The 24134-nt window shown below is 45.1% G+C and overlaps 1 protein-coding gene across 7 annotated transcripts in view; it reads right to left on the bottom strand.

Annotated features, from left to right (window-relative positions):
- The window catches only part of DYSF (dysferlin), a 253752-nt gene that overhangs the window by 167988 nt on the left and 61630 nt on the right, over positions 1 to 24134 (bottom strand). For all 7 annotated transcript variants that reach the window (XM_075188311.1, XM_075188613.1, XM_075188225.1 and 4 more), the window contains exons 5-13: positions 21012 to 21144; positions 11946 to 12130; positions 10985 to 11113; positions 10802 to 10864; positions 7193 to 7243; positions 6561 to 6591; positions 2517 to 2632; positions 1775 to 1901; positions 1538 to 1641 (exon numbers count right to left, since the gene is read on the bottom strand). In XM_075188311.1, the coding sequence (XP_075044412.1) occupies positions 1538 to 1641; positions 1775 to 1901; positions 2517 to 2632; positions 6561 to 6591; positions 7193 to 7243; positions 10802 to 10864; positions 10985 to 11113; positions 11946 to 12130; positions 21012 to 21144 (939 nt within the window). The remainder of the gene's footprint in view (positions 1 to 1537; positions 1642 to 1774; positions 1902 to 2516; positions 2633 to 6560; positions 6592 to 7192; positions 7244 to 10801; positions 10865 to 10984; positions 11114 to 11945; positions 12131 to 21011; positions 21145 to 24134) is intronic.

Genomic DNA, 24134 nt, shown 5'->3' with positions numbered 1-24134 from the left:
TGTTCGGATGATCAATTACTCTGTTACCAAACAGGCATCTAATGTGTCTGTTAGAGCTCCTTCTAAATTGGAAGTCTGCCGTTTTTACAGTCATGCACACACACACACTCATGCTATTGTATAACCCATACAGGGTTTAAGTGGTATCCAAGATTACTAAATTTAGACAAATTAATGAGGAGTGATTAAGCACAGTAGCAGGGTAAACGCCAACGCGCGTTTCGCTACATGCTTTTTCAAGGCAATCTTCTTTTTCTTAAAGTATACTAATAAAGAAATGGATATTTTAATTTATTATTGATATCACGGAGTGCCTTCGAATACACAATTCCTCTCTATCCTTTCTTCTTTTGCCCCCTCTACTCAATGTCAGGTGGAAGCACAGTTTAATTGTACATGTGTGCGGCCCTCAACTAAGATATTATGTAACTGAAGAGGACATCCGGCTGTGTTAACTTCAACTGTCATAATAACATCACATGAATTCTCAAATAAATAGTTATATAACCAGACTACTGTGGAAAAGGAGACTCTGTATGCCGGGTAGGGCACCGATATATCCACTGATAACAATAGTGTTATAATATGGTCCTGACGAGCAATGTTCTGTACATTAGAGACTGTACAAAGAAGGGCAACTAAAATAGTGCATGGTCTACAGCACAAAACTTACCTGGAAAGACTAAGATCTTAATAGTTTGGAGCAGAGAAGGGAAAGGGGGGACATGATAGAAACTGTCACATATAACAAGGGTTATAACAAGGTGCAGGAGGGAAACATTCTACAAAGGAAGAGAAGTACTAGAACAGGAGGACATGTACTGACACTGGGGGGGAAGTAGGTTCAGAGGAAAAACTACTTCGCTGAAAGCGTAGTGGATAAGTGGAATAACCTCCCATCAGAGGTGGTAGAGGATAATACAGTAGAACAATTTAAACATACTTGGGATAGATATAAGGATATCCTTACAAAGAATAAAGGATCAAATAGGGTTTGAGGTTATCATAGGTTAAAAAATGGCAGACTAGATGGACCAAGCGGTTCTTATCTGCCGTCATGGGGGTGCAGGAGAAGGCTCGCTGGGCCTAAAAGTTTGGGAATGCTAGAAAATTAAAAATAAATATAAAACCATAAAAATTAAGGGTAGCATTAATCGTACATCACAATGCCTAATAAATAATAATTTCACTGGATACAATTTGCTGGATTAACTTCTGTCCCTTGAAATCGGACTTCTGCCTGAGATTACCTCTTGAAGACTCTGAACTGCACAGATTGTTTCCATAGTTACAGCTGTGAGTAATGAAGGTCAGATATTCACTTATGTCAGCTATGTCATATTTCAGCAACAGTGTGTTTCTGAGTAGTAAGCAGGGAACAGGCAATTTCAGGCAGGAATACTATTTCAACAATCAGGAGTTATACCAGTAAGTAGTATCCAGTGTAATGATTATTTATAAGGGCACATCATTGTTGAGGACACAATAAGAATATACAATTTTACCACAGAGAAGAAACCTCACACCTTTCACTTACCATTTTGCCTGCAAAACTGACTTCTACAAAAGGGTCCACCAGATTTTTCTTGTTGCTGTCAAATCCAAAGATCTGCTTGACGTTGTCTAGGACAGCATCATCCACTGAGGTATGAAAGAAAGAGCGGGGTGTTTCAGTAACCGGGCAAGGCTCGCCCAATGGGAGAACAGAGATCTACGCAATGAGTCAACGATATAAACAACAGCCACGGCCACTCGTCCCGTTCATACTACTTACTCTGCGGCAGATCTTCAGCTCTGTAAACCCTGAGTATGAGATGGGCCCCTCGGAGAGACACTCCAGCCGGACGCAGTAAGTTCCCCTCAATATCTTCCTTGTCTTCTACGGGATCTTTCTTCTCTATCTGTTCATAGACACAAAACCAGTTACTCTGCCAATCACAGACTAAGAGGACTATTTATAGAACGCTACGCTAAGCAGCACAAAGTTTACAAATGACGTCCCCACGTAACGCGCTTACATTTCACAGTGCATCAAACAGCAAAGGTCGATTTTGTCCATACAAAGACCGGCGTAAACAATCCGCGTAAACAACAATGTAAACAAAAATAAAATTTTAGGCAAAAAGTGCGTGACGTCCATTTCAACTGAATAAAGTGACATTTATATTTCACAGGAAGTAAAGTAACACAACCTTTGAAACACAAGCGCTAACTCAAGGAATCCCGTGAGTCCCGGTCAGAGGAGGTGAGCAGATTAGGCCTAATTCTCGGCCCTGATTTTAGTGTAATGGCTTTATACCAGTATAAACAGACTCAATATACAGCAGCTTTCACGTGTATGACTTGTCGGCATTAGAAATAGGCTATATGGACGTACGCTTCATTTTGGAAGGAATATGTCAGAAAAAATCCACTGAAGAGACGGGAAAGACAGAGGTGATGCAGAAACAAAACATGGTGGACGTGGTATTAGGTGACAGAGTTCTATATTCCAGGAACAGGAATTGTATACTCACAGGACATTCGTCCCCGGGGCCCACCACGAACAGGCTGACCTTCAAATACCCCTTAGCACCAGCTGAGAAATCCTCGGGGTCAGAGAGGAGCAGCCACTTCCTCAGGAACGCGTGCTCTGAAAGAGACAGGGGCTCAGTGTCTGTCATAGGAACACTCCATACGGAGCAATATATGAATGTAATAATGAATAATAATGAAAGGAATATACAGGCAGCATAAACATGGAGCAACAGTTATCCCACAGTGACTTCTCCTGTTATGCCAGAGAGTTATCTATAGGAGCCTCTGCTAAACTCTATGTCTAGGGATTCATTAGCATGAAAGGGGTTTCCATTTCGGCATGACCCCCTCTCTTTAATAACCTGATACCTGAAGAGAGGACTGGAGCCATGCTGTAGATTCAAGCTACCTGGATGGGAGGAGCCATCAGCTTGACCTCTGATTGGATGTCTACAAATCCTGTCCAATCACCTGCTGCATTCACTATAGACCTGCTGGTAGATCGGACGGAGATGTTCAGTCCACTTCCACAGCCTTGTCCAAACCCCCTTTCTAATACGTGGTCCCTGCTCTGAAACTGTGAAATACAGAGATTCTTCACAGAGCAGGTACGACAGGTTTATATAAACTACAGGAGTATTGTTCAAATGGGGATAACCCCTGTAAATAGGTCCAGTGTAATACGGTGTCTGGAACTCCCTCTGTATTTAAAAGCTGAACCACTGAGCAAGAGATTTGTATAATGAGGGATAATATTTTGTAGAATAACCAGGAATTTGGAATTAATACAAAACCCAGAGACGGTTTAGTCACATGAGCTCAGATGACATATTGGACTTGATTAGCTGAGAAAAAGGATTATCCGTGATTCCCATTAAACTGAGTGACCCCTTCCTTTAAAATTGTCTTTAAATATCTGACATTAGGGAGTGAGATGAGCTAGGACACGGGACAGTCAACTATTAACCAGTCATCTGCTCAAAGTGTACAAGTTGTCTCCAATTCCTGCCAAGGTACCAAGGCTCCGGAAAAATGGCTGCTGGTACCTGTCTATTATGGCCGGCTGATACACATCTGTAGTAATCTGCGTAAAATCGCTCTCTGCATGCCCAAAACCAGGCCATACGCCAGTGAACGCAGCAACGTCCAATTTATCTTTCAGCGCAAAGGACCCTAAATACAGCCTACGATCTCAAAGGGTGGAAAGGGGAGGGGACTGGGCGTATGGACGTAGTCAGTGTACAGTAAGGGGGTGCCAAGATGGAGAGCACCCAGCAGCGTCTGAATCAAGCTCTGGACATCTCTCTGTCGTACCACTTGCTCCAGCTACAGGTCAGGTGTAAGTGCTGATTACTAGTGATGACGGCTGTGTATGCAGCTACAACATGTGTTTGTAATCAGGAGCAACTGTAACAATGTATTTTATGTACTGTAGACATTAATAACATTCTAATAAATTTATTGTATGGAAAGAAATATTTTTTTAGAAAAATACTTTTTTTATGTTTTGTCATCAATGACTATATTATTAATATTATTATTAACAGATGACATTATTGGAATTCTTTTTCTGTGCGTTCTTTTGTAACTTTACATTACACATTTGTATTGGACGTATCCTGCAGTGTATTGTCTGTTAGAGCAGAGCGCACCTAGACCCGTAATTATCACCAGACGTATCTTTACAACCGCCCTTTGTTGAATACGATGCCCGTATTCCCGATTTAAGTGCGTGTTTTTTTTAAAGAAAAGCAGAATACATCCATTTTGTGTGTCTTAATGAATCACCCCCTCTGGGCCTGAGTCACGTTTCTGCCAGGTTTGAGCATAGTGCAGGCAAAATCACACTGCGTAAGCCCAGAACCGGGAGATACAGGCGTGAATGCAGCCCTGTCTTCTGAGTGCGGGGCCGCATTAGACACTTACTACAGCCTATGATTTCAGGGACGGAGAGGGGCGTGTAGCCGTAATCATTTCACAGCAGTGGTGCGCCAATCTCAAGCGCACGCAGTTACGTCCGAATCAAGCTCTGAGCACCTCAAAGTTACTTGTTTTTCTGCCGTATATCTTGCTCCAGCTACAGGGACAGTCTAAGTCCTGATCAGTAGTGATGTCAGTATTGTATGCATGCTGTAACATGTGCCTGGAATCAGGAGCAACTGTACAAATGTCCGTTATGTACAATGTGTATAAAATTATTTAAAAAAAATATCTAATTATCAATTTATAATCATAAATGACTATATTATTGACAGGTAACATTAATTGCTTCATATATTTTTTTCTGTGCATTCTTTTGAGATTTTGTATTCCACACAGGTATAGTACGTATCCTGCAGTGTCTGGGCCAGTAAAACTACACCCGTAGTCCTCACCGCACATACCCTTAGATCTGTCTCTTGTAGACCTCGGGAGTACGGGGAGCCGAGTTACGTGGGGTTTAAACGCACGTTGCGATCAGTATACGTTCCTTCATGACTCAGGCCCTCTGTGTGTAAGCTGGGAGACTGTGTGCTGTTCCTCAAAACAACGACAGATGGCGCTATTGTTGCATTATCACACAGAGTAATTAAGGAAAGTAAAGCACCTTGGCAAAGCCATGTTGCATTTGAGGGGGAGGTAAATTTAAATGTGAGGACAGATTTATAGTTGGGGTAGGGCATGTCCTAGATCAGCTTTAAATTTAAGTGTAAACATAACATTCAGTTGTATTTCAGTTCAAATTCAGTATTTGTGTGCTACATGAAAAAACAGCCAGTATTTAGCTTATGTGCAAAATAATAACTATTTTGCGCCCCTGGCATTGTAACATGGTTATGTACAGGAGAAAACTTCCTCACTTTTTTTGCCTTATTTTCCTAAATGAATCAGGCCCAGAAAGTTTATATTATTATTATTATCATTTATTTGTTAGGCGCCACAAGGTTTCCGCAGCGCCGTACACAGTACAAACAGGAGACCATACAGGGTGACATAGTACAGAGCAAAAAACACAAAGTACCAATACTTCAGAACTCCGGGCAGACATATGGGCGAAGATGGAGCAGAAGAACGGGTATGGAGACAGGAGGGGAGAGGGGCCCTGCTCGTAGGAGCTTATATCCTAAGGGAGGGTGGACAAACGGGCACAAGAGGGAGCCATTAAAGTAAGGGAGAGAAAGGCGGGGCTGGTGGAGAGAGGGGAGATCGAGAGAAGGAGGTTAGCGAAGGAGCAACAAGGTAAGGGTTAAGTGGATGGTTGATAAGTTTTGAGGAACAGGTGAGTTTTAAGTGCCCGTTTGAAGGCGCACAGACTGGGTGAGAGACGGATGGAGCGGGGGAGGTCATTCCAGTGGAGGGGAGCAGCACGGGAGAATAGGCTGGAATTAGAACTGAGAGATGGATTAAGCCAGAGGGGGAATAGAAGCTGAGGTTTGGTACATAACTATCGGCCTCACTAAGGGTTAACAAAGCAGGACTGTGGTGATACTTATGTACAGGTCATAGAGGGGGCAGGGTCTAGGGGACAGACTAAAGGACAAGGACAAGGAGGAGTCAATTAGTTCTCTACTGGATCCGCTGCTATTGTTGCCCGGGATATAGTTCTTGGAGGAACACGGGTTCTGGTAACTAGTACGGGTCTAGCCCCGGAGGTATGATGAGCTACTTGGTGCGCGGGCTGAGGTGACTGTGCGCAGTGTGATAAACTATTACATTCTGTATAGTAGTGTAATCCCCTCGGCATACAGTCACCCAGGGTCAAACGCAGGATTTGTAGAGGGGGGTTTCCACGCTACGCTGCCAGTGGGCGTGACCAGCATGCATGGGGGCGTGGCTATAACTTTAGACAGTGCTTGGCTGCTCTCCAACTGTTCCTATCCCCATCATATACATGGGTCCAGCCACCTCAAGCATAAAGTGCCCCATGCTGGGAGGGGGTTTCCAGACACTAGGAAACTCCCCCTCGGTTTGCCTATGTCACCATATGCTTTGGTATTTGGGGTGAACAAGGGGCGATACTTTTACTGAACCCTATCCCTGAACATTCCCAGGGCGACACTTACTTGGTTCTCCGTAAATCATCCCAACATCCATCTGCATTGGGGAAAAGAGACGTTTGTGTGAGTAAGGAAACACTTCATGGAATAATATAACAATCAGCGTTATTTATCTCCTAGTTATGAGCTGCAGAATAAATGGACACCCAACGCGTTTCACTTTGCACAAACAAGACTTTATATCTGCCTAGCGCACACACAGGGCCCTGCAAATAATCTGTGAGGTCATTTAAAGGATTGTGGGCACTTATGAAAAAAGTAAAATTACCTATAACCCACTATAACTTTAGGATCTTCCCCTTAACTAACTGCAGGGTAAGGAATTTACCTACAAGACTTCTCAGTATAATCTCATTCATGTCTGATGTAAGATATGAAGTACGTGGATATCATGTTTAATTCAAGTGTGGCCAATAATTTAAACATCTCGAGCTGCAGCAATAATTCTGGAAGGTTCAAACTGAGGGGCATGGGTGCACCTGATGATCACAAGATGGCTTTTCCGCTTTGGGGCTACAGTTCAGCAGTTTGGTAGATGAGACTCACTCTCTCCTGTCCTCATTTCCAGACATTTAAAACAACCCTAAATACAAATCCCGGAGAGTTTAGCGCACTGCTAGGTTCTCTGTAGGACTTACGCGGAATTCTCCAACAACGGAAGCAGTTCTCATGGAGCGGGAGTCCAGGACCTGGAAAAAAGAAAATATATTCAGATAAGTGCATGTGAGGTCAAGATGGACGGGAGCGAGTAACTGGTTATAGGGTAACACCAACATTAGCGTCTGTCACACGCCGCTCCCTTAATCAGGTCCCGGCTCTGTGACTTTCCCTTTAAGAACCATGATTCTGCTTGCTTCTCCTTCAGACCTTACTTTCACAGGTGTTCCCAGCTACTGTGATATGGACCACTCCCTAAACCTTATTGGTCCTGGAGCACTATATGAACCTCCCAAGGTTATGGGCTTATTGCCTGATCTTCGTGTTACTCAGTCTACCTTGGTGTAGGCTAAATCTCCTACTGCTGTTACCTGTGTGCTGGACTTCTACATCTACAACCACCATACCTGGTACTTGTAGTTCCACGCTGCTTACTGAATCTCTTACTGCTGTTACCTGTGTGCTGGACTTCTCCATCTACAACCACCATACCTGGGACTTGTAGTTCCACACTGCCTACTGAATCTCCTACTGCTGTTACCTGTGTACTGGACTTCTACATCTACAACCACCATACCTGGTACTTGTAGTTCCACACTGCTTACTGAATCTCCTACTGCTGTTACCTGTGTACTGGACTTCTAAATCTACAACCACCATACCTGGTACTTGTAGTACCACACTGCTTTCTGAATCTCCTACGGCTGTTACCTGTGTGCTGGACTTCTACATCTGCACACTGAACTGTCTCGTGAGTTGCCTATGACATCTGCACTCATATTGATTGGCTCAACTACCTCTCTGCTCGGCTGCCTGTATTCTCTACTGAACTACAATCGAGTTACCTTGTCATCTGTGGTTCTATGTTTGGCACAGCTATTATTATTATTACTCTGCCTAATATTAGTTGCTGGACTGTTGTTAAGAATATATTGCCAAGCTAGTAGCCAGTTCCGTTATTCTAGTGTGCATTTAATCTTCATGCCCTTGCTATTTGTTACCAACTGAACATCTTTCGTGATTTCATTGTATTTTGTGAACTGTCGTGTACTCAGCTTGCTGAGTTCAACATATCTTATACCGTTGCTGTTATACCATCTATCAATATATTATATTGCAACGCTACTATCATCTAATGTGTTTTGTTCAACCTCCACCATCCACTGCTAATAACACCCAAGTAGTGGCAAAAGGGATCTATAAAATATCCATAGCCGTGACATCGTCATTCTGTATCGAGGAATACAAGTCAACTCTTATAAACGCTGTGCATCATCATCATCATCATCATTTATTTATATAGCGCCACTAATTCTGCAGCGCTGTACAGAGAACTCACTCACATCAGTCCCTGCCCCATTGGGGCTTACAGACTAAATTCCCTAATATAGACACACAGACTAGGGTCAATTTGTTAGCAGCCAATTAACCCACCAGTATATTTTTGGAGTGTGGGAGGAAACAAAAGAGAGAACATACAAACTCCTCACAGGTAAGGCTATGGTCGGGAATTGAACCCATGACCCCAGCGCTGTGAGGCAGAAGTGCTAACCACTGAGCCACCGTGCAGTGTTTCACAGCTGGGAACAAACAAAGTAATACCACAGGACAAAGAGATGAGGGTCCTGGGTGCAGGCTTGCACTGTCATACTGTTTGGAAAGCATCTCTTCCAAAAGGCACAATGATACTTGAATTTGAATATTTGTTTTTGTTTTTTTTAAAAGGTATCATCTTCCTGCAGCACAGACCTGAGATGTAGCCAGGACAGTCAGAGAAGTCTAGATGATTGTACTAATGGTACGGGGGACTCTATATTAGTACGGAGAAGTATAATCACGCTGCCCACACAGATCAGTTCATTTGTTTCTGAAGCCGCCAATGTTTCCATCATTTTTAATCCAAATTATTTTTAATTCCATGATGAGAGAAAATACCATTATTGCTACACATATATTGCAATTTAGAATTTAAGAGAATGGAAAGACATTTGCCGTCTACGTGATATTTGTAGGATTGTTATAATTACATTACACACTCGTCAACTAGCTTCAATCTGATCCTTTGGATGGGAACTGTCTACAGTAAACTATTGGATTGTAAAATGAATTTCACCATCTACAGTTGATCGTATTGCAGAAAATGTCACCCATACAGCTGTCGATGTCTTACTAAGTCAAGGTCACCCTTCACTCCCCTCTCTCCTTCACCCATCACATTCAATCCCTTGTCCAATCCTGCCACTTCCATCTCTGTAACATAGCCCGGATCAGACCCTTCTTCTCCTCCGAGACCACGAAAACTCTCACCCATTCTCTGATCATTTCCCGCCTGGATTACTGCAACCTCCTCCTTACTGGTCTCCCCCTCTCCCGTCTCGCTCCTCTTCAGTCTATACTTAATGCTGCTGCCCGACTTATGTACCTCTCCAGCTGGTCTTCATCTACCTTCCCTCTCTGTCAAGCCCGTCACTGGCTCCCCCACGTCTTCAGAATTCTCCTCACCCTCACCTATAAAGCCCTCTCTAATTCCACTGCTCCATATCACTCCAACCTCATCTCCACTCACACTCCTTCTCGCCCACTGTGGTCATCCAACGACCTCCGCCTCACCTCCCATCTGATCTCCACCTCTGATTCCCGCATTCAAGACTTCTCCCGTGCTGTCCCCCTCTCTGGAATGATCTCCCCCGTTCTATCAGGCTATCACCTAGCCTGTCAGACTTCAAACCCTCCCTTAAAACCCACCTGTTCAGGTTAGCCTACCCCTCCTCCGCCTAACCCTGCCCTTCTCCATCCCTCTTCTCTCTCACTCTAACTAACATTTCTATACCTCCCCCTCTGTATTACTCCTGCTCCTCTCCCCGCAGTGTTCTTGCTCCTCACCCCCTCTCACCCCCCTTGTTTCCAGTCAGTCTCCCCCTCAACTTTAGATTGTAAGCTCCCTTGAGCAGGGCCCTCTTTCCTCATGTCCTCCTCCTCTTGTTTTCCGTTGCCCTTAGCCCTCCGCCTCTTCTCTCCATTTCCTCACCTGACTCCTGCCCCCGTCTTTCTTCTTCTCCCGTGCCGCCTCTTCTCCATCTCTGCACTGATCCTGTTAGTGCTGCCCACCAAACTGGGCACAGGGCACAGACACATCGCTTTATTCACCCCCTACATATCTCCTTCCCTTCCTATCTGTACATTGAAATCCACTTTTACCTCTTTGCCCTATGTACTTCTCTCTGCTAATTAGTACTTGTTTATACATATTACTCTTTGTCTATATTTATTACACGTTGCTTACTGCATTTTGTTTTGTACTACGTGTATGCCATATATTGTACGCAATGTATTGTATGCCACGTATTGTACGCCACGTATCGTATGTCATGTATTGTACGCCATGTATTGTCACCCTGTACTGTTACCTCAAGCTTTATGTACGGTGCTGCGGACTTTTTGTGGCGCCTCATAAATAAAACATAATAATAATAATACTAGACTAGTAATTATTCATTTCAGTCCACCTTACTGCAACTGGAATGTAAGTAGGGAAAGCAGCAGAATGTTGCCCCCCACTATGGGTCCAGTCTCTGCTCAGTAATACTCACTGTCAGAAATACGGGCTCGTCAAATAGTTCAGCTGGAGCTTCAAAGAAGTTGAAGAAAAATGTCTGTGAACAGAAACCAAAGAGTTCAGACACCTCATGTACAATTCAGGGGCCCAGGGCAGTCACTGTACTGAACACAACCACAGGGCCGTGGGCTGAGCCCACGGCGGACCCTGAATATACCTCATCAAAATAGGGGCTGTTGCCTTTTCGTATCCGGGTCCTCTTGGTCTGCCCGGCAACTGTCACCTTGACAACAGGTTTGATGTTGACCCCCGGTATCTGCCGCCCCTCTATCACTCGGACGCGAATCTAAAGGAGCGTTTAAAAACAAAAGGGAGAGATTCAAAGGGTTACAGAAGTTCTGATGTCAGTAATGATGAACCAGTGGGATTAATGTACCAATCATCAATAAAGATGACACATTGCTGATGGGAATTACATGGCAATATATATATATATATCTTTTTTTTCATTAATGACTATTATTTACAGGTGACGATAAATGAATAATTTTTTTCACTGTGCGTTCTGCTCAGACTTTCTATTCCACATAAGTATTATACATATCCTGCAGTGTATTGTGTCTGTCAGAGCAGAGCGGACATAGACCCGTATTGAACAAGTGACGTTTCTTCAGATCCGCTTGTAGATGAATAAGGACGTGCGTGTGCCCGAATTAAGTGAGTTTAAAAAAAAAAAAGCACAATACGATGGTGCCTTAATGAATAAGACCCAATGTGACAAAATAATACAGAACTATTCTCTTTATAGTCGAGGCACAGGGTATATAATGTATTGAGTGACATAAATGGCCTCAATCTCTCCGACTAGAGAACTAAAGAATGGAGGTAAAACAATGTGACAATCATCGGCCTATTGTTACTGTACAAGAGTGCTGATGTCAGCTGATTGGACGGCTGTCACTGCATAATCAATCAGAAGCCTCTGACATCCTTACACAGAGGCACTCACGTTCACTATTGTTACTGTGCAAGAGTGCTGATGTCAGCTGATTGGACGGCTGACGCTGCATAACCAATCAGAATCCTCTGACATCCTTACACAGAACCACTCACGTTCACTATTGGTAGCCCCGTTGGTGTTGGTTCTGGGCGGGGAACAGATTTATAGGTTCACTCACCTGGAAGTCCTGCGGCTTGTTTGACAGTAGCTTTTTGGGGACACTTTTCTTTCTCTTGATCCCCTGGACAGGGACTGAAGGGGTTTTTCTGGGAAGGGTGGGCTGCTCTGCCCCTGGGAGAATTGACACTGCACCCCCCTCATCTTCAGTGCCAGTCTGGTCTTCAGTGTCCTCCTCCCCAGTGTCTGAGAGGCAGAACAATCACTGTCACGTTATGCTATGGAACCAGCGAGCGGCATGAATATACAGTCAGTCAGGGCTATTTACTAATATTACTAAAAAAAGGAAATCTGCCCAACAAATCACAATATCCACTGACGTCTGATCTAAACGTCCACTGAAGAGAAGTCTATGTGTGTAAGAAATACAACTGTGATGTTTGCTGACTAGGGGAGGCCAAATGGATCTGCTTTTTAATATCTTTATTGGTGACATTGCAAATGGCATTGAAGGGACAGTATATGTCTTACTGCAGATGGCATAAAGATATACAACAGGGTAGACACACCAGGAGGGGTAATACAAATGACTGATGATCTAGGTAGACTAGAGGAATGGTCAAGAGAGTGGCAACTACAGTTTAATGCCAAAAAAGTGCAAAATCATGTACTTGGGTCTCAGAAACCCAAAGGCTAAATATAGTATTAATGGCATAATAATGGAAACTACTGAGGAGGAAAGGATCTAGTAGTCACTTTCTCAGGTGAGCAATGTAACAAAGCAATGAGGAAGGTGAGTCAGATGCTTAGTTGTATAGGGAAAGGAATCAGTAGCAGTAAGAAGTAATAATACTACTGTATAAGTCATTGGTGCGGCCTCATCTAGATACTGTGTTCAGTTCTGGGGGCCATATCTCCAGAAGGATATAAATACATTACAGACTGTATAAAGAAGGGCAACTATAATGGTGCATGGTCTACAGCACAAAACTTACCCGGAAAGTCTAAAAGATCTTAATATGTATAGATTGGAGCAGAGAAGGGAACAGGGGGACATGATAGAAACTTTCATATATATCAAGGGTTATAACAAGGTGCAGGAGGGAAACATTCCACAAAGGAAGAGAAGTATTAGAACACGAGGACATGTACTGACACTGGGGGAAGAGAAGTATTAGAACACGAGGACATGTACTGACACTGGGGGGAAGAGAAGTATTAGAACACGAGGACATGTACTGACACTGGGGGGGAAGAGAACTATTAGAACACGAGGACATGTACTGACACTGGGGGGAAGAGATGTATTAGAACACGAGGACATGCACTGACACTGGGGGGGGAGAGACGTATTAGAACACGAGGACATGTACTGACACTGGGGGGGGAAGAGAAGTATTAGAACACGAGGACATGTACTGACACTGGAGGGAAGAGAAGTATTAGAACACGAGGACATGTACTGACACTGGGGAGGAAGAGAAGTATTAGAACACGAGGACATGTACTGACACTGGGGGGAAGAGACGTATTAGAACACGAGGACATGTACTGACACTGGGGGGAAGAGACGTATTAGAACACGAGGACATGTACTGAAACTGGGGGGAGAGAAGTATTAGAACACGAGGACATGTACTGACACTGAAGGGAAGTATTAGAACATGAGGACATGTACTGACACTGAGGGGAAGAGAACTATTAGAACACGAGGACATGTACTGACACTGGGGAGGAAGAGAAGTATTAGAACACGAGGACATGTACTGACACTGGGGGGAAGAGAAGTATTAGGACACGAGGACATGTACTGACACTGGAGGGAAGAGAAGTATTAGAACACGAGGACATGTACTGACACTGGGGGGAAGAGAAGTATTAGAACACGAGGACATGTACTGACACTGGAGGGAAGTATTAGAACACAAGGACATGTACTGACACTGAGGGGAAGAGAAGTATTAGAACACGAGGACATGTACTGACACTGGGGGAAGAGAAGTATTAGGACACGAGGACATGTACTGACACTGAGGGGAAGAGAAGTATTAGAACACAAGGACATGTACTGACACTGGGGGGAAGAGAAGTATTAGAACACGAGGACATGCACTGACACTGGGGGAAGAGAAGCATTAGAACACGAGGACATGCACTGACACTGGGGGGAAGAGAAGTATTAGAACACGAGGACATGTACTGACACTGGGGGGAAAGAGAAGTATTAGAACACGAGGACATGTACTGACACTAGGGGAAGAGAAGTATTAGAACACGAGGACATGTACTGACACTGGGGGGAAGAGAATTATTAGAACATGAGGACATGTACTGACACTGGGGGGAAGAGAAGTATTAGAACACGAGGACATGTACTGACACTGAGGGGAAGAGAAGTATTAGAACACGAGGACATGTACTGACACTGGGGGGAAGAGACGTATTAGAACACGAGGACATGTACTGACACTGGGGGGGAAGAGAAGTATTAGAACATGAGGACATGAACTGACACTGGGGGGAAGAGAACTATTAGAACACGAGGACATGTACTGACACTGGGGAGGAAGAGAAGTATTAGAACACAAGGACATGTACTGACACTGGGGGAAAAGAAGTATTAGAACACAAGGACATGTACTGACACTGGGGGAAGAGAAGTATTAGAACACGAGGACATGTACTGACACTGGGGGAAAGAGAAGTGTTAGGACACGAGGACATGTACTGACACTGGGGGGAAGAGAAGTATTAGAACACGAGGACATGTACTGACACTGGGGGGAAGAGAAGTATTAGAACACGAGGACATGTAATGACACTGGGGGGAAGAGAACTATTAGAACACGAGGACATGTACTGACACTGGGGAGGAAGAGAAGTATTAGAACACAAGGACATGTACTGACACTGGGGGGAAGAGAAGTATTAGAACACGAGGACATGAACTGACACTGGGGGGAAGAGAACTATTAGAACACGAGGACATGTACTGACACTGGGGAGGAAGAGAAGTATTAGAACACAAGGACATGTACTGACACTGGGGGAAGAGAAGTATTAGAACACGAGGACATGTACTGACACTGGGGGAAAGAGAAGTATTAGGACACGAGGACATGTACTGACACTGGGGGGAAGAGAAGTATTAGAACACGAGGACATGTACTGACACTGGGGGGAAGAGAAGTATTAGAACACGAGGACATGTAATGACACTGGGGGGAAGAGAACTATTAGAACACGAGGACATGTACTGACACTGGGGAGGAAGAGAAGTATTAGAACACAAGGACATGTACTGACACTGGGGGGAAGAGAAGTATTAGAACACGAGGACATGTACTGACACTGGGGGGAGAGAAGTATTAGAACACGAGGACATGTACTGACACTGAAGGGAAGTATTAGAACACGAGGACATGTACTGACACTGAGGGGAAGAGAACTATTAGAACACGAGGACATGTACTGACACTGGGGAGGAAGAGAAGTATTAGAACACGAGGACATGTACTGACACTGGGGGGAAGAGAAGTATTAGGACACGAGGACATGTACTGCCACTGGAGGGAAGAGAAGTATTAGAACACGAGGACATGTACTGACACTGGGGGGAAGAGAAGTATTAGAACACGAGGACATGTACTGACACTGGAGGGAAGTATTAGAACACAAGGACATGTACTGACACTGAGGGGAAGAGAAGTATTAGAACACGAGGACATGTACTGACACTGGGGGAAGAGAAGTATTAGGACACGAGGACATGTACTGACACTGAGGGGAAGAGAAGTATTAGAACACAAGGACATGTACTGACACTGGGGGGAAGAGAAGTATTAGAACACGAGGACAGGCACTGACACTGGGGGGAAGAGAAGCATTAGAACACGAGGACATGTACTGACACTGGGGGAAGAGAAGTATTAGAACACGAGGACATGCACTGACACTGGGGGGAAGAGAAGTATTAGAACACGAGGACATGTACTGACACTGGGGGGAAGAGAAGTATTAGAACACGAGGACATGTACTGACACTAGGGGGAAGAGAAGTATTAGAACACGAGGACATGTACTGACACTGGGGGGAAGAGAAGTATTAGAACACGAGGACATGTACTGACACTGGGGGGAAGAGAAGTATTAGAACACGAGGACGTGTACTGACACTAGGGGGAAGAGACGTATTAGAACACGAGGACATGTACTGACACTGGGGGGAAGAGACGTATTAGAACACGAGGACATGTACTGACACTGGGGGGGAAGAGAAGTATTAGAACATGAGGACATGTACTGACACTAGGGGAAGAGAAGTATTAGGACACGAGGACATGTACTGACACTGAGGGGAAGAGAAGTATTAGAACACGAGGACATGTACTGACACTGGGGGGAAGAGACGTATTAGAACACGAGGACATGTACTGACACTGGGGGGAAGAGAAGTATTAGAACACGAGGACATGTACTGACACTAGGGGGAAGAGAAGTATTAGAACACGAGGACATGTACTGACACTGGGGGGGGAAGAGAAGTATTAGAACATGAGGACATGTACTGACACTGGGGGAAGAGAAGTATTAGGACACGAGGACATGTACTGACACTGGGGGGAGAGAAGTATTAGAACATGAGGACATGCACTGACACTGGGGGGAAGAGAAGTATTAGAACACGAGGACATGTACTGACACTGGGGGAAGAGAAGTATTAGGACACGAGGACATGTACTGACACTGAGGGGAAGAGAAGTATTAGAACACGAGGCCATGTACTGACACTGGAGGGAAGAGAAGTATTAGAACACGAGGACATGTACTGACACTGGGGGGAGAGAAGTATTAGAACACGAGGACATGTACTGACACTGGGGGGAAGAGACGTATTAGAACACGAGGACATGTACTGACACTGGGGGGAGAGAAGTATTAGAACACGAGGACATGTACTGACACTGAAGGGAAGTATTAGAACACGAGGACATGTACTGACACTGAGGGGAAGAGAAGTATTAGAACACGAGGACATGTACTGACACTGGGGGAAGAGAAGTATTAGGACACGAGGACATGTACTGACACTGGAGGGAAGAGAAGTATTAGAACATGAGGACATGTACTGATACTGGGGGAAGAGAAGTATTAGGACACGAGGACATGTACTGACACTGGGGGGAAGAGAAGTATTAGAACATGAGGACATGTACTGACACTGGGGGAAGAGAAGTATTAGGACACGAGGACATGTACTGACACTGGGGGGAGAGAAGTATTAGAACATGAGGACATGTACTGACACTGGGGGAAGAGAAGTATTAGAACACGAGGACATGTACTGACACTGTAGGGAAGAGAAGTATTAGAACACGAGGACATGTACTGACACTGAGGGGAAGAGAAGTATTAGAACACGAGGACATGTACTGACACTGGAGGGAAGAGAAGTATTAGAACATGAGGACATGTACTGACACTGAGGGGAAGAGAAGTATAAGAACACGAGGACATGTACTGACACTGAGGGGAAGAGAAGTATTAGAACACGAGGACATGTACTGACACTGGAGGGAAGAGAAGTATTAGAACATGAGGACATGTACTGACACTGAGGGGAAGAGAAGTATAAGAACACGAGGCCATGTACTGACACTGGAGGGAAGAGAAGTATTAGAACACGAGGACATGTACTGACACTAGGGGGAAGAGACGTATTAGAACACGAGGACATGTACTGACACTGGGGGGAAGAGACGTATTAGAACACGAGGACATGTACTGACACTGGGGGGGAAGAGAAGTATTAGAACATGAGGACATGTACTGACACTGGGGGAAGAGAAGTATTAGGACACGAGGACATGTACTGACACTGAGGGGAAGAGAAGTATTAGAACACGAGGACATGTACTGACACTGGGGGGAAGAGACGTATTAGAACACGAGGACATGTACTGACACTGGGGGGAAGAGAAGTATTAGAACACGAGGACATGTACTGACACTAGGGGGAAGAGAAGTATTAGAACACGAGGACATGTACTGACACTGGGGGGGGAAGAGAAGTATTAGAACATGAGGACATGTACTGACACTGGGGGAAGAGAAGTATTAGGACACGAGGACATGTACTGACACTGGGGGGAGAGAAGTATTAGAACATGAGGACATGCACTGACACTGGGGGGAAGAGAAGTATTAGAACACGAGGACATGTACTGACACTGGGGGAAGAGAAGTATTAGGACACGAGGACATGTACTGACACTGAGGGGAAGAGAAGTATTAGAACACGAGGCCATGTACTGACACTGGAGGGAAGAGAAGTATTAGAACACGAGGACATGTACTGACACTGGGGGGAGAGAAGTATTAGAACACGAGGACATGTACTGACACTGGGGGGAAGAGACGTATTAGAACACGAGGACATGTACTGACACTGGGGGGAGAGAAGTATTAGAACACGAGGACATGTACTGACACTGAAGGGAAGTATTAGAACACGAGGACATGTACTGACACTGAGGGGAAGAGAAGTATTAGAACACGAGGACATGTACTGACACTGGGGGAAGAGAAGTATTAGGACACGAGGACATGTACTGACACTGGAGGGAAGAGAAGTATTAGAACATGAGGACATGTACTGATACTGGGGGAAGAGAAGTATTAGGACACGAGGACATGTACTGACACTGGGGGGAAGAGAAGTATTAGAACATGAGGACATGTACTGACACTGGGGGAAGAGAAGTATTAGGACACGAGGACATGTACTGACACTGGGGGGAGAGAAGTATTAGAACATGAGGACATGTACTGACACTGGGGGAAGAGAAGTATTAGAACACGAGGACATGTACTGACACTGTAGGGAAGAGAAGTATTAGAACACGAGGACATGTACTGACACTGAGGGGAAGAGAAGTATTAGAACACGAGGACATGTACTGACACTGGAGGGAAGAGAAGTATTAGAACATGAGGACATGTACTGACACTGAGGGGAAGAGAAGTATAAGAACACGAGGACATGTACTGACACTGAGGGGAAGAGAAGTATTAGAACACGAGGACATGTACTGACACTGGAGGGAAGAGAAGTATTAGAACATGAGGACATGTACTGACACTGAGGGGAAGAGAAGTATAAGAACACGAGGCCATGTACTGACACTGGAGGGAAGAGAAGTATTAGAACACGAGGACATGTACTGACACTGGGGGGAGAGAAGTATTAGAACACGAGGACATGTACTGACACTGGGGGGAAGAGACGTATTAGAACACGAGGACATGTACTGACACTGGGGGGAGAGAAGTATTAGAACACGAGGACATGTACTGACACTGAAGGGAAGTATTAGAACACGAGGACATGTACTGACACTGAGGGGAAGAGAAGTATTAGAACACGAGGACATGTACTGACACTGGGGGAAGAGAAGTATTAGGACACGAGGACATGTACTGACACTGGAGGGAAGAGAAGTATTAGAACATGAGGACATGTACTGATACTGGGGGAAGAGAAGTATTAGGACACGAGGACATGTACTGACACTGGGGGGAAGAGAAGTATTAGAACATGAGGACATGTACTGACACTGGGGGAAGAGAAGTATTAGGACACGAGGACATGTACTGACACTGGGGGGAGAGAAGTATTAGAACATGAGGACATGTACTGACACTGGGGGAAGAGAAGTATTAGAACACGAGGACATGTACTGACACTGTAGGGAAGAGAAGTATTAGAACACGAGGACATGTACTGACACTGAGGGGAAGAGAAGTATTAGAACACGAGGACATGTACTGACACTGGAGGGAAGAGAAGTATTAGAACATGAGGACATGTACTGACACTGAGGGGAAGAGAAGTATAAGAACACGAGGACATGTACTGACACTGAGGGGAAGAGAAGTATTAGAACACGAGGACATGTACTGACACTGGAGGGAAGAGAAGTATTAGAACATGAGGACATGTACTGACACTGAGGGGAAGAGAAGTATAAGAACACGAGGACATGTACTGACACTGGGGGGAAGAGAAGTATTAGAACACGAGGACATGTATTGACACTGGGGGGAGAGAAGTATTAGAACACGAGGACATGTACTGACACTGGGGGGAAGAGAAGTATTAGAACACGAGGACATGTACTGACACTGGGGGAAGAGAAGTATTAGAACACGAGGACATGTACTGACACTGGGGGGAAGAGAAGTATTAGAACACGAGGACATGTACTGACACTGGGGGAAGAGAAGTATTAGAACACGAGGACATGTACTGACACTGGAGGGAAGAGAAGTATTAGAACACGAGGACATGTACTGACACTGGGGGGAAGAGAAGTATTAGAACACGAGGACATGTACTGACACTGGGGGGAGAGAAGTATTAGAACACGAGGACATGTACTGACACTGGGGGGAGAGAAGTATTAGAACACGAGGACATGTACTGACACTGGGGGGAGAGAAGTATTAGAACACGAGGACATGTACTGACACTGGGGGGAGAGAAGTATTAGAACACGAGGACATGTACTGACACTGGGGGGAAGAGAAGTATTAGAACACGAGGACATGTACTGACACTGGGGGAAGTAGGTTCAGAGGAAATATGAGGAAATACTACTTCACAGAAAGGGTAGTGGGTAAGTGGAATAACCTCCCATCAGAGGTGGTAGAGACTAATACAGTAGAGCAAGTTAAACATGCTTGGGATAGACATGAGAATATCCTTACAAAGAAATAAAAATTAAATAGGGTTTGAGGTCACCATAGGTTAAAAAATGTGCCGACTGGATGGGCCAAGTGGTTTTTATCTGTCGTCAAATTCTATCAATTTCTACAAAATAAGTTGACAGCAGTATTTACTGACAGGAAGTTTGCTCTGCATAGGAAACATTTTCCCCAACAATCACAACCGTATCTTGAAAACCTCCAGCCCTTATATTCTCTGTACACTTACACATATATACTGGTGACTGCTACCAATTGCTCTTTAACATAAAACGACTTATATCTCAGGTTCTATCGGACAACAGAGAGAGGATCGCGCTTTGTCTTCTCTATGTCCCTATACTGTCAGCCACGGACATACCTAGGTACAACGTGCTGACGGTGTCCAGCTCACTGAGGGATGGGGTGGGCTCCTTCATAGGGGCGGCCGCTGGGGGGAACGAAGGCGCTGATCCAGGCGGAGGGAAGTAGGAGATCTGTAAGGTCAACATTGCCTGCAAGACATTAAATAAGTCGTATTAAGTTTATTTACAACACAGTTAATTAACATAGATCCATCTATAATATTTATTTAGGGAGATACCCATAAACCCCGATGTACACTGTAAACATGCACAGTCGTCATATTCTGTCTGTAACGCACCATAATCTGTGCTCTCCAATCATTTCATTTAGTTATTACATCATCATTCTCCTACATTGCGCTGCTTCTTGGTGACTGTTCGCCCTACTCAATAAAACATAACAGAATTTGTTGGATGTATTATTTTCACTTTATAAATAGGTTCTGTTTCCGTCAATATTTGAAGTTCCCATTTCTATTGGAGTTGGCTCTTTTAATAGGAGAGTCCTACAAACAAGTCCTCCCTAATCCATCCTCCTTCTCTTAGCAAACAGACCCCACCGCGATCTTCATACTGTAAGACCATCCTGCAGCCCAGGCCTGGACTACCTCTGGCTTTGCAGGTGCTGTGGAACTAAAATTTCCAGCAGACCCCGACACTCCCCCTCTTTACAAAGACGTCACACACAGACACTCCCCTCTTTACAATGACGTCAGACACAGACACTCCCCCTCTTTACAATGATGTCAGACACAGACACTCCCCCTCTTTACAATGATGTCAGACACAGACACTCCCCCTCTTTACAATGATATCAGACACAAACACTCCCCCTCTTTACAATGATGTCACACACAGACACTCCCCCTCTTTACAATGATGTCACACACAGACACTCCCCCTCTTTACAATGATGTCAGACACAGACAACCCCCCTCTTTACAATGATAGCAGACACAGATACTCCCCCTCTTTACAATGATGTCACACACAAACACTCCCCCTCTTTACAAAGATGTCACACACAGACACTCCCCTTCTTTACAATGATGTCAGACACAGACACTCCCCCTCTTTACAATGATGTCAGACACAGACACTCCCCCTCTTTACAATGATGTCACACACAGACACTCCCCCTCTTTACAATGATGTCACACACAGACACTCCCCCTCTTTACAATGATGTCACACACAAACACTCCCCCTCTTTACAAAGATGTCACACACAGACACTCCCCCTCTTTACAATGACGTCAGACACAGACACTCCCCCTCTTTACAATTATGTCAGACACAGACACTCCCCCTCTTTACAATGATGTCACACACAGACACTCCCCCTCTTTACAATGATATCAGACACAGACACTCCCCCTCTATACAATGATGTCACACACAGACACTCCCCCTCTTTATAATGATGTCACACCCAGACACTCCCCCTCTTTACAATGATGTCAGACACCCCCCTCATTACAATGATGTCACACACAGACACTCCCCCCCCCCTCTTACAATGATGTTACACACAGACACTCCCCCCCTCTTACTACCTCTGGCTTTGCAGGTGCTGTGGAACTACAAGTTCCAGCAGACCACGACACTCCCCCTCTTTAAGATGACGACACACACAGACACTCCCCCTCTTTACAATGATGTCAGACACAGACACTGCCCCTCATTACAATGATGTCACACACAGACACTCCCCCCCCCCTCTTACAATGATGTTACACACAGACACTCCCCCCCCTCTTACTACCTCTGGCTTTGCAGGTGCTGTGGAACTACAAGTTCCAGCAGACCACGACACTCCCCCTCTTTAAGATGACGTCACACACAGACACTCCCCCTCTTTACAATGATGTCAGACACAGACACTCCCCCTCTTTACAATGATGTCAGACACAGACACTCCCCCTCTTTACAATGATGTCACACACAGACACTCCCCCTCTTTACAATGATGTCACACACAGACACTTCCCCTCTATACAATGACGTCACACACAAACACTCCCCCTCTTTACAATGACGTCACACACAGACACTCCCCCTCTTTACAATGATGTCACACACAGACACTCCCCCTCTTTACAATGATGTCACACACAGACGCTCCCCCTCTTTACAATGATGTCACACACAGACACTCCCCCTCTTTACAATGATGTCACACACAGACGCTCCCCCTCTTTACAATGACGTCACACACAGACGCTCCCCCGCTACAATGATGTCACACACAGACGCTCCCCCTCTTTACAATGATGTCAGACACAGACACTCCCCCTCTTTACAATGATGTCACACACAGACGCTCCCCCTCTTTACAATGATGTCACACACAGACACTCCCCCTCTTTACAATGATGTCACACACAGACGCTCCCCCTCTTTACAATGATGTCACACACAGACACTCCCCCTCTTTACAATGATGTCACACACAGACGCTCCCCCTCTTTACAATGACGTCACACACAGACGCTCCCCCGCTACAATGATGTCACACACAGACACTCCCCCTCTTTACAATGACGTCACACACAGACACTCCCCCTCTTTACAATGATGTCACACACAGACGCTCCCCCGCTACAATGACGTCACACACAGACGCTCCCCCGCTACAATGACGTCACACACAGACACTCCCCCTCTTTACAATGATGTCACACACAGACACTCCCCCTCTTTACAATGATGTCACACACAGACGCTCCCCCTCTTTACAATGACGTCACACACAGACGCTCCCCCGCTACAATGATGTCACACACAGACACTCCCCCTCTTTACAATGATGTCACACACAGACACTCCCCCTCTTTACAATGATGTCAGACACAGACACTCCCCCTCTTTACAATGATGTCACACACAGACGCTCCCCCTCTTTACAATGACGTCACACACAGACACTCCCCCTCTTTACAATGATGTCAGACACAGACACTCCCCCTCTTTACAATGATGTCACACACAGACGCTCCCCCGCTACAATGATGTCACACACAGACACTCCCCCTCTTTACAATGATGTCACACACAGACACTCCCCCTCTTTACAATGATGTCACACACAGACACTCCCCCTCTTTACATTGATGTCACACACAGACACTCCCCCTCTT

Source organism: Mixophyes fleayi, chromosome 1, assembly GCF_038048845.1.
Source record: "Mixophyes fleayi isolate aMixFle1 chromosome 1, aMixFle1.hap1, whole genome shotgun sequence".
Lineage (NCBI taxonomy): Eukaryota > Metazoa > Chordata > Amphibia > Anura > Limnodynastidae > Mixophyes > Mixophyes fleayi.
This window is presented reverse-complemented; position numbering and strand designations above follow the sequence as displayed.